The following is a 14841-nucleotide window of genomic DNA, read 5'->3' on the forward strand; positions in this document are numbered from 1 at the left end:
CTCGAGGAATATTGCGGACACATACGTTAAAATTTATTTTGACTGATGTTGTTTACAAATTATGACTGGATGAATTAATAACAATAAATATGTTTATTTTAGTTCATTCGTTCGTTAAACTTTATCGAAGACATTATGTAAAACTTCGTAATGGTTTTTTACTTCCTTTAATAAAGTTTTTATCGAAAAATCATTTAATTTACTTTTAAATATAAAAGTTTTATTTAGAAGTAAAACTAATTTATTATTCAATGTAAATTACTTCAAAAAGTAACTTAGATCAAAAACTTACCGATCATTGTTACTATACAATACAATGAAATACAATGAAATACGAAACAACGCAATTTTAATGACGGTCACGTTCTTTAACATTTACATTTTAGACATGAAATTGTTTCTGAAAATTTTTGCTGAATGTGCAAGCTTCGATTATCTCCAAGTATATTCATTAAATCTGGCAAAGTATTAAAATTTGAAATAAGTCTTTTTGGCGCTTGGCAAGTAATGCAACGCCAAAGTATTCAAAACAATCGGTATCAACACATGAATTGAAACTTAACGCTTTAAGTTTTAATTCTGCAGAATGCCTCAAGATACTAAAATAATAACAAAACGATCTTAAATTTAAAAAAAAAACATAACGAATTCTTAATTATTGCTCAGAATTAACAACGCGGTTCCCTCTAATCATTAATTTAATTCTTAGTAAAACAACCACGACTCTTTCTCTCTGCAATTATCGTGAAAACAACCGAATCTGATAACACCAATGGGAATTTTAAAAAAAATGCAAAAAACAATATTCTCATTGAAAACAACAATTTAAAAATATATTCAGTTTCAATGAGAAAAAACACTATGAAAACAAAAACAGACCCATAAAAAGGAACATTAAAGTTAAACTTTGATTTATTTAGTTAAAAAAAAAAATTAGTTATAAATAATTACTAAACAGATTCATAAAAAATAAGAAAAAATTACTGGGCATAAAAAAAACAAAACAACCAACCATTAATATCAAAACCCGACATAAGAACCCCAACAGAATGGAAACAAATTTCTTATAGAAAAAGAGAGAAAAAAAAAAGAAAAAAAAAAAAAAAGATAAATAACTTTTTAAAAGATCAAATAAATTTAATTTGCTTAATTTAAACTCCTGTTGTTTTTTTGGCTATTTTTTTTTTTTTTTTTTTTTTTTTTTTACTATTCTAGATAAAAAAAAAATTATTTCTATCTTGTTATATATATTTTTCTTCTGCAAAAAGGGAACTTTCACTTATTCTCATACTTTAGCTTTGTTAGTTCATGATAAAAAATATCTGTTCTGAGTTTTGCATGGAAATTTGCAAGTTTACTTTACCAATTCTTCAACAGATTTACTAGCCATTGATAACAGTACGTACAAATTCTAAGCAATAGAAGAAAGTAAGAAATTAGCTTCAAATGAAATTTAATTAAAAGCCATTTAAAAATGCAAAGGTACAAAAATACCTTCATAGTTAATTTTTCCATTTTTATCCTCCATGCCTTGTACCAGCATATCAACTTCACTATCTGATAATTTTTCCCCTTAAGAACAAAAAATATGAAATGTACACTTATAAAAAAAAAAAGTACTAATGAGACATAAACAATAGACATGTAATTAAATAAGGATATATGTGTAAATGCTCACCTAAACTTGTTAGTAAATGCCGAATCTCAGCTACACTAACTGTACCATTGTTATCACGATCAAACACTCGAAATCCTTCTGAGAAATGCTCAAAACCAGCTGCCATAACTTTCTTACGTTGTGTAGTAAATATGGGGATAAACTCCTCAAAAGAGATTCTTTTTTGACCTAAATACAAAAAGGTTCTTTTTTTGAACCTTCATAACAAAATTTTGTCTAAAAAAACTAATTTAGCAATTTCAATTTTGTATATGCTATGATTTTCTGTATAATAATAAAAAATTAGAGCAAAAATTATATACACACTACATTTCTGCTTGAGAATATAAACTTGGAACAAAAAATTCCATACTCGTCACATTTTTCTGTTTGTGAATAAAAACTCAGAGCAACTTTTGTAATAATCATTAATACGTCAATAATTTTCTATATTGACATTCATTTAGTGCTATGATTTTTACAGTAAACTTATTGTACAGTTTAAAATGAAAATACTCTATAAGAAATATATTTTGAAGTTTGTAGTTTATTTTTTGCTTTTTTAAATACCTGAAGGATCAATATCAGCTATAACTTTTTTAACATCAACTTGAGTAGGATTTAACCCAAGAGCTCGAAGCATGTCTCCAATCTCCCCACACTCAACCTTGCCATCCCCTAATTTATCGAATAAACCAAAAGCATCTCGGTGTTCTAAATAGTTTACAAAATATGAAAATCTCAGGACTTGATATTAGCAAAAAAAAAAAAAAAAATTTCTTTTGCAATGTCAAAATACTCTGATAAAAAGTTTTACAAAAAGCCCAGACCAATTATATTACATACAAACTGTAAGTAAATCCCAATGATATTTTAATATAAAAATTGTTTGTTATATTTTTGGAAAGAACTCTTTCTTTAGATGATAAGCACTTGTCTTATAAATATTTATTTACATCTGAGGTATGTGCTTTAAAAAGTACCAACGTTCCTATCATCTTACGATATTGTTTCGAAAATATTATTGATCAAGCCACTAAAAAATTTGGATTGTTAATAACAGTTAGTTTTCCGTTTAACCTACTCGAGTAAAAAAAAGATCAAAATGTATAACCTTCCAAATCTTCTGCTGGCATTTTAGACGTAAGTTCTTGGATACACGATATGCTGGTAAAATATATCGCTTAAGGAAAAATTGAGTATCCCAGCAGTAAGAACGACGCAAATTCAAATAAGACTGTTTTAATTAATTTGATAACAACAGAACCTTTGTTTTTGTAAAAACTGCGACTTATCTTAACAAAACATTCGCCCATGTTTTGGTTACCATAAAAGGATCGGTATCCATAAAAGGATTATCAACTTACACTTCACCGCATTGTTTATTTCTTGAGTATATCAGTGTATCTCAAAGTGTCTTAACCGCACCTTTTTTTCAGAAATTTGCAACAATGACGTTTAACTTGTTTTATTTTAACTGGGAGAATGTATTTTATTTAAAGAAAACTAGAAAACATTTTATATTTCCGTTCTTTTTTGCTAAAATGTAATTTTAGTCGCACTGAAAAAAATTAGAAGAGTTAAACTTTTAATACAAAATGTCAACCTCTTCTCCAGTACTTTTTTGTATCAAAGGCTGGCTGTAAGAGAAAGTCGTTTGCTTTTATCTGCTTAAAAACAAAGTTAAAGGAATTGAGGTGGGAATTGAAATTAAAAACAATTTTTTGAGGGTTATTAGATAAAAAATTAATCCATGGAAAATTAGTTAAACGAAACGCAACCTTATATCCACAGTACAATTTTTGAATATTTGCTGTGGAACAATCGTTGGAGTTGTTTTAAATATTACGAATGTTTGCTTCGTGAATCTAGGAAACGAATCACAGATTTCGTTAACTGCTCGTTAAACATGCAATACTTAACTTTGCAAACAGTTTGATATTCTTCACTTTTCAAAAACCTTCAATTAGAAAATATTTGTTAAAAAGCTAAAAAATGCGAAACGGAACTAATAAGAAAAATGTTTATTTAACAAAAACAAGCTTTTTTGCTCCAGATTTTAATCTGAAAATTTCTTTATAAATAGTTAAATGCATTACAAAAATATGAATTTCTATCAGCGGCTTTACAAGGGTTAGTGTCACCCGGTACAATAACCCATGGTTATACCCTCCCCCTCCCTTCGTTGAGTGCAAATAGCGACACTCGCGCTTCCTTTTTTTTTTTTTATTATTAAAATTTACTGAATAGCTTAACGTTCTAAAATTGCTTAAATAAGGTTGCGAATAGTTTGATTATCGATCGATTTCAAATCATAAACAATTTCAAAAACAACAGCAAAATGTTATGTTTACATTTTTTCAAATTGAATTTGACTTTGTTATATTGTTTTGTTGTAAAAGATTTCTGAATTCTCAGTTTACTACAAATTATATTGTAGTTTTCCTTTCATGACATTGAGAGCGGCAAAGTTAAAAAAAACGTCGCGCGTTTATTGTTTAATCGCTCTTTGATTTTTTTAAAATTTACTTTCAAAAGATTTTTTTTTTCAGTGATAAAAAGGTGGGCGAATTATTAACTTGTAATTTGAACAAAGAAATTACAAACTACAAGCTTAAACTAGTTATCAACCTGATTTGTCGAAGCTTAAAGCGAATATTATCTATTTTTAAGTTCTTATGCTTGCATTATTTTTAAGATGTTTTTGTTATAAGGACTTAACATTTTCTTTCTCGTAAAAATTTAGGAAAAAAACGTATCATCTTCCTCCACCTGACAGTACCAGTCCTTCATCAAATTAGTGTTAACGCTTTAGAAATGAGAAGCCATGAACTGACAATTGAACTCTTTTTCCAGCACAGCTGTCAATGATTTTAGCCTTAACTCTGCTAGCGGCCGTATTTCAAGTGTTTTTAAAATCTAGTTAATGAAAAACATTAACGTGTTTTTTTTATTAAAAGAAAAAAGAACACAGGTAACTGCAGTTCTTTTTATTCATAATCGAAGCAGAACTTTTTAAACGCATAAAGGAAGGGAAAACAAGAAACTTTTTATAGGACTAGATGGATTGTATTATGTTAAAAAAGAGTCACAATGCTGTGTTATAAACATTTACAAGTACAAGTAGTCACACAACGTAATCACAAACAGACAATCTGTAAAAAAAATTTAGCTACATATAATTTATTTATGTGTGTGGGTGATGTTCGAATTCTTGCATTTCTTTGAACCACATATAATGCGTTCACACCAATATTTTTTCCAGCAAACAGAAATGTAAAAATTTACAAATTGTTTTTTATCAATATATCAGTAAACGACAACAATACAGAAATAAAATATTTCCAAACACAAACAGACAAAGATTTACATAAATCTGGGGACACATCTAGCTACTGAACTTTCTTTTTTCTTTCTAGTTAGCTTATACCAGAAAAAATGTCTGAAAAAGTCAGCAGAGTAAATAAATAAAATAAAAATTTATGCTGTTTTCACATTCCCTATCTTAAACTGTAAGAAATTCTGACAACCTAGTAACCTTTCTTTTCTCTATAGTCATATCTCTAGAGTATATAATAGACTTTTAAAGTACAAACAAGACTACAGATATATTCAAAAGAAAAACCCAAACAGAACTGGGATGAAATGAAAAAGTTAACTAAATTCATAGTACAGTATGAAAAACAAAATAATACTAAAAATATAAGTCAATTGATAAATAGCTGCGTACATAATCAAAACTGTATCAAAATGAAGCCAAAAGAAAAGTTATATACTATTACAACACTGCTAACAACACAGCTTGATACCCTTTGCACTTCTTGCTGATTCTCTGCAAATATTTATTCTAAAAATAGGTCTTCTGACTTGAGTGAAATGGCTATCGATATCTCATTGATTTACTGATGGTTAACTATTTACACTTTTAAGCTCTTGGTAGAACTGACCCACTAAACAAAAAGAAAGCCAGATTTTATTAATTAGGCTTTATTATAAGTGACCTAACTGTCATGTATATCAGCATACTTTTGATATTTAAGCTTGATAATTTTATTGAGAGAAAGCGGTTCAATCTTTCTATCAATATGTGAATTGGAAAAATATCCTTTAATGAAACCTTCTGTAGATTGCAAACATTATGCACGTATTAAAAAAAGAGAGTAGTATATAGTATGTAAATCAAAAGTTAATAATACACTGTAATAAGTTTTTCCAATAAAACTCTATGCAAAAGGGTTTATCAGCAGCCAAACTAATACCAAGTTATTAGAACACTACAAATTATTCAAACAAAACTTTTTATGCAAGATGGGTTATCAGCACCCAAACTAATACTTAGTGCTAATTACTTACATATACTACTCTGCAACCAATAGCATTAACTTCATTTTCATAAACACACACACATCACAAATATATTTTTCAATTCTATTAGAATAATTTTAGCACCAGTATTAAACTATAATACTAAACCTTTTCCACAGTTTTAACACTGTGGTTATCAATGCTATGATAGCTGAAAAAAATCAACTTTTTTGATGTTCAATTATAAAAAAAAGCTAAGACATTAAGTGTAACTTACCAATTCATAAATCATAAATGTGCTTTAGTCTTACCTCACACTAATTTTAATATGGTCTATAAGCTGGCCTTTTATCATTATCTTCTTTTGATGGTCCATACTGGGAACCCTGGGTGTTATAATACATGTCATAGGATGATGAAGCTGGGTATCCAGTTGCATACCCAGGAGTTCCACTGTTACTCTTTATAGGAGCTCTGTTAGCATCCTGATCTTTGTTAAGTAAAGCTGATAGAGTATTGACATCAATGCCTTTACCATTAAGTAACTGAGCCAGCTGACTAATTGTATTAGCATTTGCAGCATTAGATGAATGTGCTAACCCAGCAGAAGGAACAATTGGTCCTGGTAGAGAAACAGCTGGAGGTGTTTGATTCATAAGAGCTTGCAAAAGTGTATTATTCACTGATTGAGTATATGAAGCTACTCCACCTAGGCCCAATAATGTAGCAGCAGTTGGTGCTTGTAGTCCTTTTATAGAAAAGGAAACTATGGATTACAAAAATAAAAACTTTTGTATGCTGATAAAATTTAAAACTGTAGACAAAAGCAGAAGATTTATGAGAGTATTTCTTGCTATATGCAACCAGTATAAAAAACAAAAATTTATTTAAGAAATTTTAAAAATATAAAATTAAAAAATGATCAAATTCAGCATAAAGGATGAGTATTTGACAGTTTGCATAAACTATAAAATAACTCATTCTAAATGCTGCATCAAAAATCTTTCTTAATATAAAGTAGTCTTGTATTTTTTTCTCCTCCATTTTGTGATTATTCTCAACAAAAAAAATTCCATATTTTTTTTCAATGAAGAGGCCTGAGTGGCTGTAGCAATCCACTTATTGAATTTCAATGCATACTTGGGCTCTTTACAATAGTAAATATGGTCATGTCTAAATGCTTGTTAATACCTGTATTTTGCAAAACACTTTGTTGACCCATTGCATAAGCTTGCTGGATAAGTTGATTAACTTCAGCCATATTCATCATTCCCACAGTGGCTTGTGGAGTGGCTTAAGTAAATAAAAACCTTAAATTAATTAAGTTGAAAAAGAAACAGAAAATGTATTTTAGAATTGTTACTACAGAGAAATTTTAAATACAAGTGTAATTTTTAATGGTGATTACAATACAAAGATTTACTGAAATACTTTATTAAATAAAACTAAAATATGCACTACCAACTTAAATGCATCATTGATGATTCCAGTTGATTATTTAGTAGCTTTTGACAAAATAAGCATGTTAGAAAGATAATTTATTATTCAGTTATATTACTACATTAAGTTCACAAATTTTAATTTAGCGGTGTTAAATTCCTGAAGAAATACTTAACATAAAAAATATTGATTTGAAACAAAAAGCTTTGAGACTTTTATATAAGATCTTAATTACCTTTCTAATGTGACTAAACAGAACATACCTGATGGCCCATTCTTGTAAAGTCGATCAGTTATAGAATGATCTTGGCGACGACCACTTTCACTTCTTTCATCTGATTCATACTTTGTCAGCGTTGACCTAGTTTGTGCCCTTTTAATCTCACAAAACTTTTTGCAAATTTCTTGAGCCCTTTTTTGTATACATTTGTCAGCACTGTCTTCATCTTCAAAAGTTACAAAAGCAAAACCTCTCAACCGATTTGTCTCCCTATCTCTTAACAAGTCAACTTCATGAACCGGTCCAAATTTTTCAAAGTGACTTCGTAGATCATCCTCTGTAATGGAGCTTGGTAAGCCACCAACAAAAACCTTTCTGTAAAGGCCCCCTGTTCGTGAGGTACCAGCATTACCACCAGGAACTTTAGGTAAAGCTCTTTTAACTTCTATTTGGTGATCATCCAGCTCAAAAGATGCTCCAGCTTTTTTATTAGCAATAATATCATTAACAGAGGATGCATTTTCGAACAAAACAAAACCAAACCCTCGTGACTGTTTATCATTATCTCTCATAATAGTTACGTCAACTATCTTGCCATACTCACAAAAAAATTTTCTTAGCCTATCTTCATCTGTATGGTACTTATTTAGGCCACCAATAAATAACTTTCTTTCCTGCTCATCTGCTTCAAGCGCTACTGGTATATAAGACATTATTTTAAAGTTTATCTATAAAGGATTTAATCATCAATATTAACAAGTTCACTGATTAAGTGCAGAAGACTACCACCCGATTTCACCACGCGAATGAATGTTACCCATGATAAAGTGCGTAGTTTATTTTACAGTTTGGTTGACTAAGGAGATAAATATGAGGCTATTTTTAGTCTTCGGTAGATAAGAAAAGCAAGATGGTACGTTATTTTTAAAAAAATAAGCAAAATCGTAGCTATCTGGTGAGCAGGTAACACAGAGTTTGGGTACTTTTGTGTAATTATAAATAAATTTAAAAAAAATATTTTTGTGAGAGAGATAATCATTTAAAATTATAAAGTGTGTCAACTTTAAGAAAATACTTGCAGTAAGAGTTAAACCGTTATGTGTTATAATGGGTCAAAGCGACTGTTTGAAGTCCCTTTACCTATAGCTATAAAACTAATTACATATTCCTTAAAGTTAGGTTTTCTAGTTTTGAAAGGTATAGATATTCTTCCTCCCCAATTATGTCTGTATTACTGAATTAAAATAATTAAAATTTAGAAAACGACTGGAACTATTATATGTTATGTAAGTAATACTTTGGATAAAATCTTAACATTATAGTTAATTATAATTTATGTAATTATCCCATCTTTTAATCTGAACATCCTTTTTAAAACTTAAGTTCAGAAAAGTACTTATAACTTAATTTTTGTATAATATTTGTTATTCTTAAATACGTAACTTACATTTTAGTGTTTATTCAGATATGTTTAGCTACTATATAAATAGTAAAAACATTTTCTCTTTAGAATTAAAATGACTGTTAATGAAAGTTTTTTGGGTCAGTATTCAGTGTTCTGTGTGTTTGGATCTGTTGTTGGTTGTGTTATTGTTCCATTAATTGCTCAAGTAATACAACAGCAGGTTTGTTTTTGTTTTTTATACACTCACCTGTCTTTTTAAAGAGATTTGTATCAAATTGATATATGTTTGAAAAAAATTATTTATCTGTAACATAAAACATTTATTCTTATTTTATATTATTCCAGACTTTTATTTTTGGTAATACATATTTCATACAATTAATAGTTAATGTTTAAATTCATGAAATATTTAGTAGATTAGTTTTTGGTTTAGTATATTTGTATTTCCTTTATACCAAAAATGTTCAATATTTTACATGAAATGGAGAATGAAAAAAATTTCTATTTTATATTACATATATGGGGTAGTCGATGGAGTGTGTGATCCTATCAGCAATTGTAATCAGTCTCACTGCTGCACATTTGAAGAGTAAAACTGTGTCTATAGACAGTTCTCATATCAAGGTTTTTATGTGCTCCTTTTTTTTCTTTTATTTAAGGTTGATTTTTCATTTTAAAGTGTAATGAAAGTATAGTTTTTTTCCTCATGAAGAAATTTTTTTACTGAATTTAATTGTGTTTTAGCATCAACTAGAATATTGTTTCATAAGATTAGCATATGAAATAATGTATGGTTTCACATGATTAGCATACAAAATGTTTAGTTGTTAGCAATGTTAATTTAATGAACTTGTTAATGAGGGTCTTTAACATATAACAATAACATGAAACAACCACCATTAATTCAACTGTAATAACTATAAATTTTTAAATATTGATATACAAAAATAATTATAAAAGAAAAAATATTGTTTTAATTAAAAAAAAACAAATCAAAATGATTTCATTTAAATCTATTAAGGAGGATTGTCATTATTCAACTGCTTAATTATATTTTCTAACACAGCTGGTTCCTTTACAGGTTTCATGTAAAGATTATGAAAAAAAGAAACTTACTCATGGTAAAAAGCAGCAAAAAATATATTCTGTAAGTAGTTTTGAAGTTATTTGATTAATGGTTCTCAGAAATGCCACTTAAGCAACTGATATGTTAATTAATAAATCAATGAGTTAATTTATTTATCATTTCACGAAACACCTATAAAGACTGTTAATCATAAGGTTTATTAATTGATTTTTCTTAAGGCTCCAATACAGGAAGTTTCTTACAATGCAATGAACGAGCAGCATGCACAAGAATATATTCAACAGAATGAGTTCAGAAAAAGTATCGAAAATGTAATCTTAAAGATAATTTTAAGTACACTGTTAAGAATAACTTTTTATAGCATTCAAATCATATTTAAATGAGATTTGTTTTTTTGAGAATTGTTGCAAGTAAAATAAACTAAATGTTTAATGAAAATCTGAGCTTTTCTGTACATTTTATTTTATAATTTCTTGGTTCACTTTTTAAAATATTTTTAAAGATTGAAATTTTTATAATGAACATTTTTAGGAGCGTCGTCTTAAAGAAAAGAAGCTTAAAAAGAGGCTTAAGCGCGATGAAAGACTGAAACAAAGAGAAGAAGAAATAAAAAAAGAAAAAGTTTGTTAAATTATGTTCTATAAGTTATTTTAAAAAACTCTTGTCTATATTCAAGTCACTTCTTAGTTTTTCTTATTTTATTAGCTAAGGATAATTTATTCTAGGAACAAGAAGAGCGTGATCAGGGGAAGCGTGATCAAATCCAGAAAGAAAATGTTTGTAAGCATCAAAAAAAGTTTACTTCAAAATCCTATTTAGAAACGGTTAGTTGTTTAATAGCTAATTCTTTCAGAAATTATGTCGGCTTAATTCCTTTTTTAATATAGCATTTAATAGTTTTCATTTTTGCTACTTTCAAACTACCTTTAGTTTAAAAACTTTTAAATTAAAGGAAGTCTGAAAGTTTTTTCTTTTGTTTAGTTTCTAAAGTTTAATAAAAATATCTTTGATCAAAATTTAAAGTTTTTCATGTTCAACCTACTCTATTATTAGTACTGGGATTTGTTTGTTTTTTTTCAGTTCATCTTCTATTGAAGTTAAAAAATGATAAAATAATGATACTAATTTTCATACACACTTTTTGGATTTAGTTTGTTTTGTAAATCATATTAAGACTATTTCTGTCGAGCCATAATTAGTTTTTGAATTTTATTTCTGTTTAGCAATCCTTTCAAGAAATCATGTGTCAATCTTAGATATGAACTCATATTAATTTAATTACTCTAGCAGATTTAGATGATTACACTATTTTTGAATAGTTTTTATACTTAGTATAGCTTATATTACATATAAAACCCACAGTCATAGTTTGTTGTTGCTCTTTTAAAATTAATTTTTATTGTTTGTTTAAGTAAGAGTTCTAGTCTTTTTTTGCTGAATCCCATAAAAGTCATCTTCAATTATTTACAATCAATGTATCATTTCAATAGTTCATTTTTCTTGTGATATAGTAATTATAAAGGCATATCCTTTTTAATTACTGCATTACAAGAAAAATTTAAATCTTTTTTTTTTGCATTTAAAACACTTAACACCTCTTTTCTAGGCTTCATTTTCCTCAACAAAATCCTCAAACTCTTTAGAAGGAAGATGATAAAAATATATCTAAGTCTCTTTCAGTTCCATGAAAGAAAAAAGGTTTTGGTTTAAAGTCTCATCCACTATAAGGTACCTAATATAACCAAGCTAAAAATAATAAGCTATAGAAGTAGGGTCAAGTAAATAAGAATATTTAGGAAAATATGGTAAGCAAAAAGGAGTTGTAAGCACAAAGTAGAAAATTACAAAAAAGGTGTATTTATTTTGATAATTTTATTACAAAAGCATTGTTCATAGTTCATCGTTTATTTTTGTTGTATTCTGAAACTGGTTTTCAACATCCTTCATACTTCAAATGTCACCAATTTACCTTATTGATATACTTTCTCAATTTTAATAGTTATTAATTTCAAATTTTATTCACAAAATGATTTTGAATTCTTGAAAGAATTGTCAGACCTTCCTAACTCAAGTTTTTGCTGGCTTCATATATATCCTTCTGTTCAAAGACATGATTTTTGACAATATTTGTGAATCTTCAAATTAGGTCTTTTTCAAAATTAAATTAAATATAAAATTACTTATCTACAGCTATAGCAGGAGGTGGGCTATCTGATTTAAATCCCTGGTAATTGAATATGAAACTCAAAAGACTCAATATTTCTGAACTTACAAAATTATTTCTTGATGAAAAATGTTGAGAGAAGCTCTATTAAAATTTTATGATGAACATAAAAAGAAAATAAGTAACTCTGTGATAAACTTCCATATGATGATATAATGCTGCGAAATAGTTTTTTTAGCACTTATTTATCTAATTAGTAATTAGTAATGAAAAATTAAGAGACCAAAAACCTTTTTTTACACTTAGGCCCCAAAAATGAAGTTACGCGTCTAACTTTGCTTTCTGTTTTTATTTCTGTTTTCATTTTTCATGTTTTATTTCATTTTCACCTATCTTTCACATGTTATAGAAGTTTAAACAAACTGAATCCGTATCTAACTATCATTTTAAAGTAGGTTAAGTCTGAATTTTTCTTGTCTTTGAATTTTCTCAGCTTATGAATTTGACATTGCTATGCTAACCTTTTTAATCATGAGTAAAACCAAGTTGACAACAGCATAAGTCTGATTTTCTTGTAACTACAACTGATACAGCCAAGTAGATATTGTGATGTCTAACAATTCAATCCAACTAGACTTTACTCTAGTAAAACCAGTTGGGTAGACCCCTGCTATACATTCAACAATCAATTTTATTTTCTTTAAGCTTTTACTTGTAACTCCATGCTTAGAAATTTGGATTCCTTAGAATCTTAGGACTGTAGTTAATTGTTTACTGTGACAGACAAATCAAATTTCTAATAATCCAAACTTCTTAGACTGTTTTGACTGTTTGTAACTGTTGCAATTCCTTATGTATAACTATTATTAGTACTGACATATTTGATAAAATGGTGACTGAAACTTATAAGAGGTGATGTTTTTCAAATGTCTTGATAAAGTTTTAATTTCAAGCTTTGTTAATTAGAACAGCATTAAAATGCCTACTCTCTCGATGACTGTCACTTTTTTGGGTCATCTCAGCATCTTTCCTATATCAAGTTCCTTGCGTATAAAATAGAGAATATATATTTTCCCATCACCTTTTCTTCTTATTTAAAAGAATTGAAGAAATAAATTTTAACCCAAAGAAAACCTAAAACTTTATTTTTCAAAGACAGAACAAATTAGGAATATCAGTAAATTAAAATTTTTTTGAAAGAAATTCATGAAAAAACTTTACTAGCCATCATATATCCAGAAAAATTGGGATTGTCAATATACATGTAAATACCATTCGATATGCGCTACTGGGTGTATCAAATGGTATGTTTAACTTGATTGAACCTATAAAAGAATACTACTGGGTGTATCAAATGGTATTTAACTTGATTGAACCTATAAAAGAATGTTGAAAGCAAAATAATGATCTAGAAACATAAGTTCTGAAATTACTTTTGGAGTTCACAAATTAGTCATATTTGTAAATGTTGAAAGCTATCCAACAGACTTGAGGTTTTTTTTATCTGCAATAAATAGTTTATCCTACTATTTATGCTCCTTATAGATTATTGTGATATATAATTGTTTTTTTTTTTTTTTATTTCTTAGTTTTGCAATTTGTCGAAAAATAATATTAAAGGAAGACAAATTCAACAACCACTTCTTAAGAATTATAATATGTATAAAATTCCGAGGTTTGAACGATGCCTTTCTACAGATGCAACAATTTCCTCTTCTGAAAAATTAAATGTATCATCTGGATCACTTGACAATTCTTTGCTTTCTGTTAGCTGCAGTTCCCTATCTAGTCTTAGTTCCAGTGACTCTTCAACATTCTCACATAAAACTGTATCCCCACGTTCTTGTTCAAAACCTGCATGGAATATTTCAAATAATGGATTAAGTGCTGCTCCTTCTATATGCCCACCAGCCGTTTCTAATAATTGTCCTACAACTGCGTGTTTAAAGTCTCCTTTTAATGGAAAAGTTGTAGATTCTCTTAGTTTTGGCAGTTCTCCGATAAAATCACTGGGTTTTAGTACTTCATTTTTCTGCACAGAACCTGATCAAAAGTCTATCATCCCTAAACATGAAGAAATAGCTTACTCAGGCCAGTATTCCTTGTTTGGATCCCAACCATTTGGAAGCTCTTTAATGAAGTAGCATGTTCACTTGTTATTTTCTATTTTATTTAAAAGATATGATTGATAATATTGCTACTGTATGTTTTATTTTTGTATGATAAATATTATAAATATGACAATATTTTACTTGTTTTAATTTGTCTTGAAATAAATGCAATTAAAAAAAAGTTACCTCCTTATTTTCTAAGTATGTGCAAATAGAATAGAAGTAACAGAAAACCTTTGCTGGTCAAAGTTTTTTTGCACAAAGCTACCAAATTATGTTAATCTCTTAGCAACATAATTTTTATCTTCAGAGAAATAAAGTTAATGAATTTCTTTTTCTTTATTTTATATATCATCATTAGTATAATTCCATTAGGATTTTTGTGAAGCATTTATGAGTTGTTTTTTATTATAATTTTTTTTTTTTTTTAATGTGTTTCGTTAATAATATTT

General features: G+C 28.0%; 3 protein-coding genes across 7 annotated transcripts; 1 reads left to right on the forward strand and 2 right to left on the reverse strand.

Moving 5' to 3' along the window:
- Positions 1-811: 811 nt before the first annotated feature.
- LOC145190528 (myosin-2 essential light chain-like) lies at positions 812-2945 on the reverse strand. The gene is made up of 5 exons (XM_090091336.1): positions 2772-2945; positions 2228-2371; positions 1679-1846; positions 1495-1572; positions 812-1411 (listed from the first exon to the last, which is right to left on the reverse strand). The coding sequence occupies exons 1-5, from the start codon at positions 2791-2793 to the stop codon at positions 1383-1385; spliced, it is 441 nt and encodes a 146-aa protein (XP_089947462.1). The 5' UTR covers positions 2794-2945; the 3' UTR covers positions 812-1382.
- Positions 2946-4704: 1759 nt separating this feature from the next.
- LOC145190527 (uncharacterized) lies at positions 4705-8467 on the reverse strand. Of its 2 annotated transcripts, XM_080067414.2 has the most exons (4): positions 7666-8467; positions 7154-7255; positions 6274-6710; positions 4705-5607 (listed from the first exon to the last, which is right to left on the reverse strand). In XM_080067414.2, exons 1-3 carry the CDS (start codon positions 8333-8335, stop codon positions 6286-6288), a joined length of 1197 nt encoding a protein of 398 aa, XP_079923540.2. In that variant the 5' UTR covers positions 8336-8467; the 3' UTR covers positions 4705-5607; positions 6274-6285. The 2 variants fall into 2 exon arrangements, with proteins under 2 accessions (XP_079923540.2, XP_089947461.1); XM_090091335.1 differs by having other exon boundaries at positions 4705-6710.
- A 39-nt stretch (positions 8468-8506) lies between these two features.
- Positions 8507-14522, forward strand: LOC145190441 (uncharacterized). 4 transcript variants are annotated; one of them, XM_090091339.1, is made up of 9 exons: positions 8512-8585; positions 8882-8908; positions 9133-9247; positions 9556-9651; positions 10109-10174; positions 10333-10425; positions 10646-10735; positions 10840-10938; positions 13868-14522. In XM_090091339.1, the coding sequence occupies exons 3-9, from the start codon at positions 9140-9142 to the stop codon at positions 14420-14422; spliced, it is 1107 nt and encodes a 368-aa protein (XP_089947465.1). In that variant the 5' UTR covers positions 8512-8585; positions 8882-8908; positions 9133-9139; the 3' UTR covers positions 14423-14522. The 4 variants fall into 4 exon arrangements, with proteins under 4 accessions (XP_089947466.1, XP_089947465.1, XP_089947464.1 ...); XM_090091340.1 differs by having other exon boundaries at positions 8507-8908; XM_090091338.1 differs by lacking the exon at positions 8882-8908 and having other exon boundaries at positions 8517-8535.
- Positions 14523-14841: the final 319 nt, after the last annotated feature.

The sequence above is a fragment of the Hydra viridissima genome, unplaced genomic scaffold (assembly GCF_058129835.1).
Source record: "Hydra viridissima isolate aposymbiotic clone 2 unplaced genomic scaffold, HvirCarnegie_v1 scaffold_6, whole genome shotgun sequence".
In the NCBI taxonomy this organism is placed as follows: Eukaryota; Metazoa; Cnidaria; class Hydrozoa; order Anthoathecata; family Hydridae; genus Hydra; species Hydra viridissima.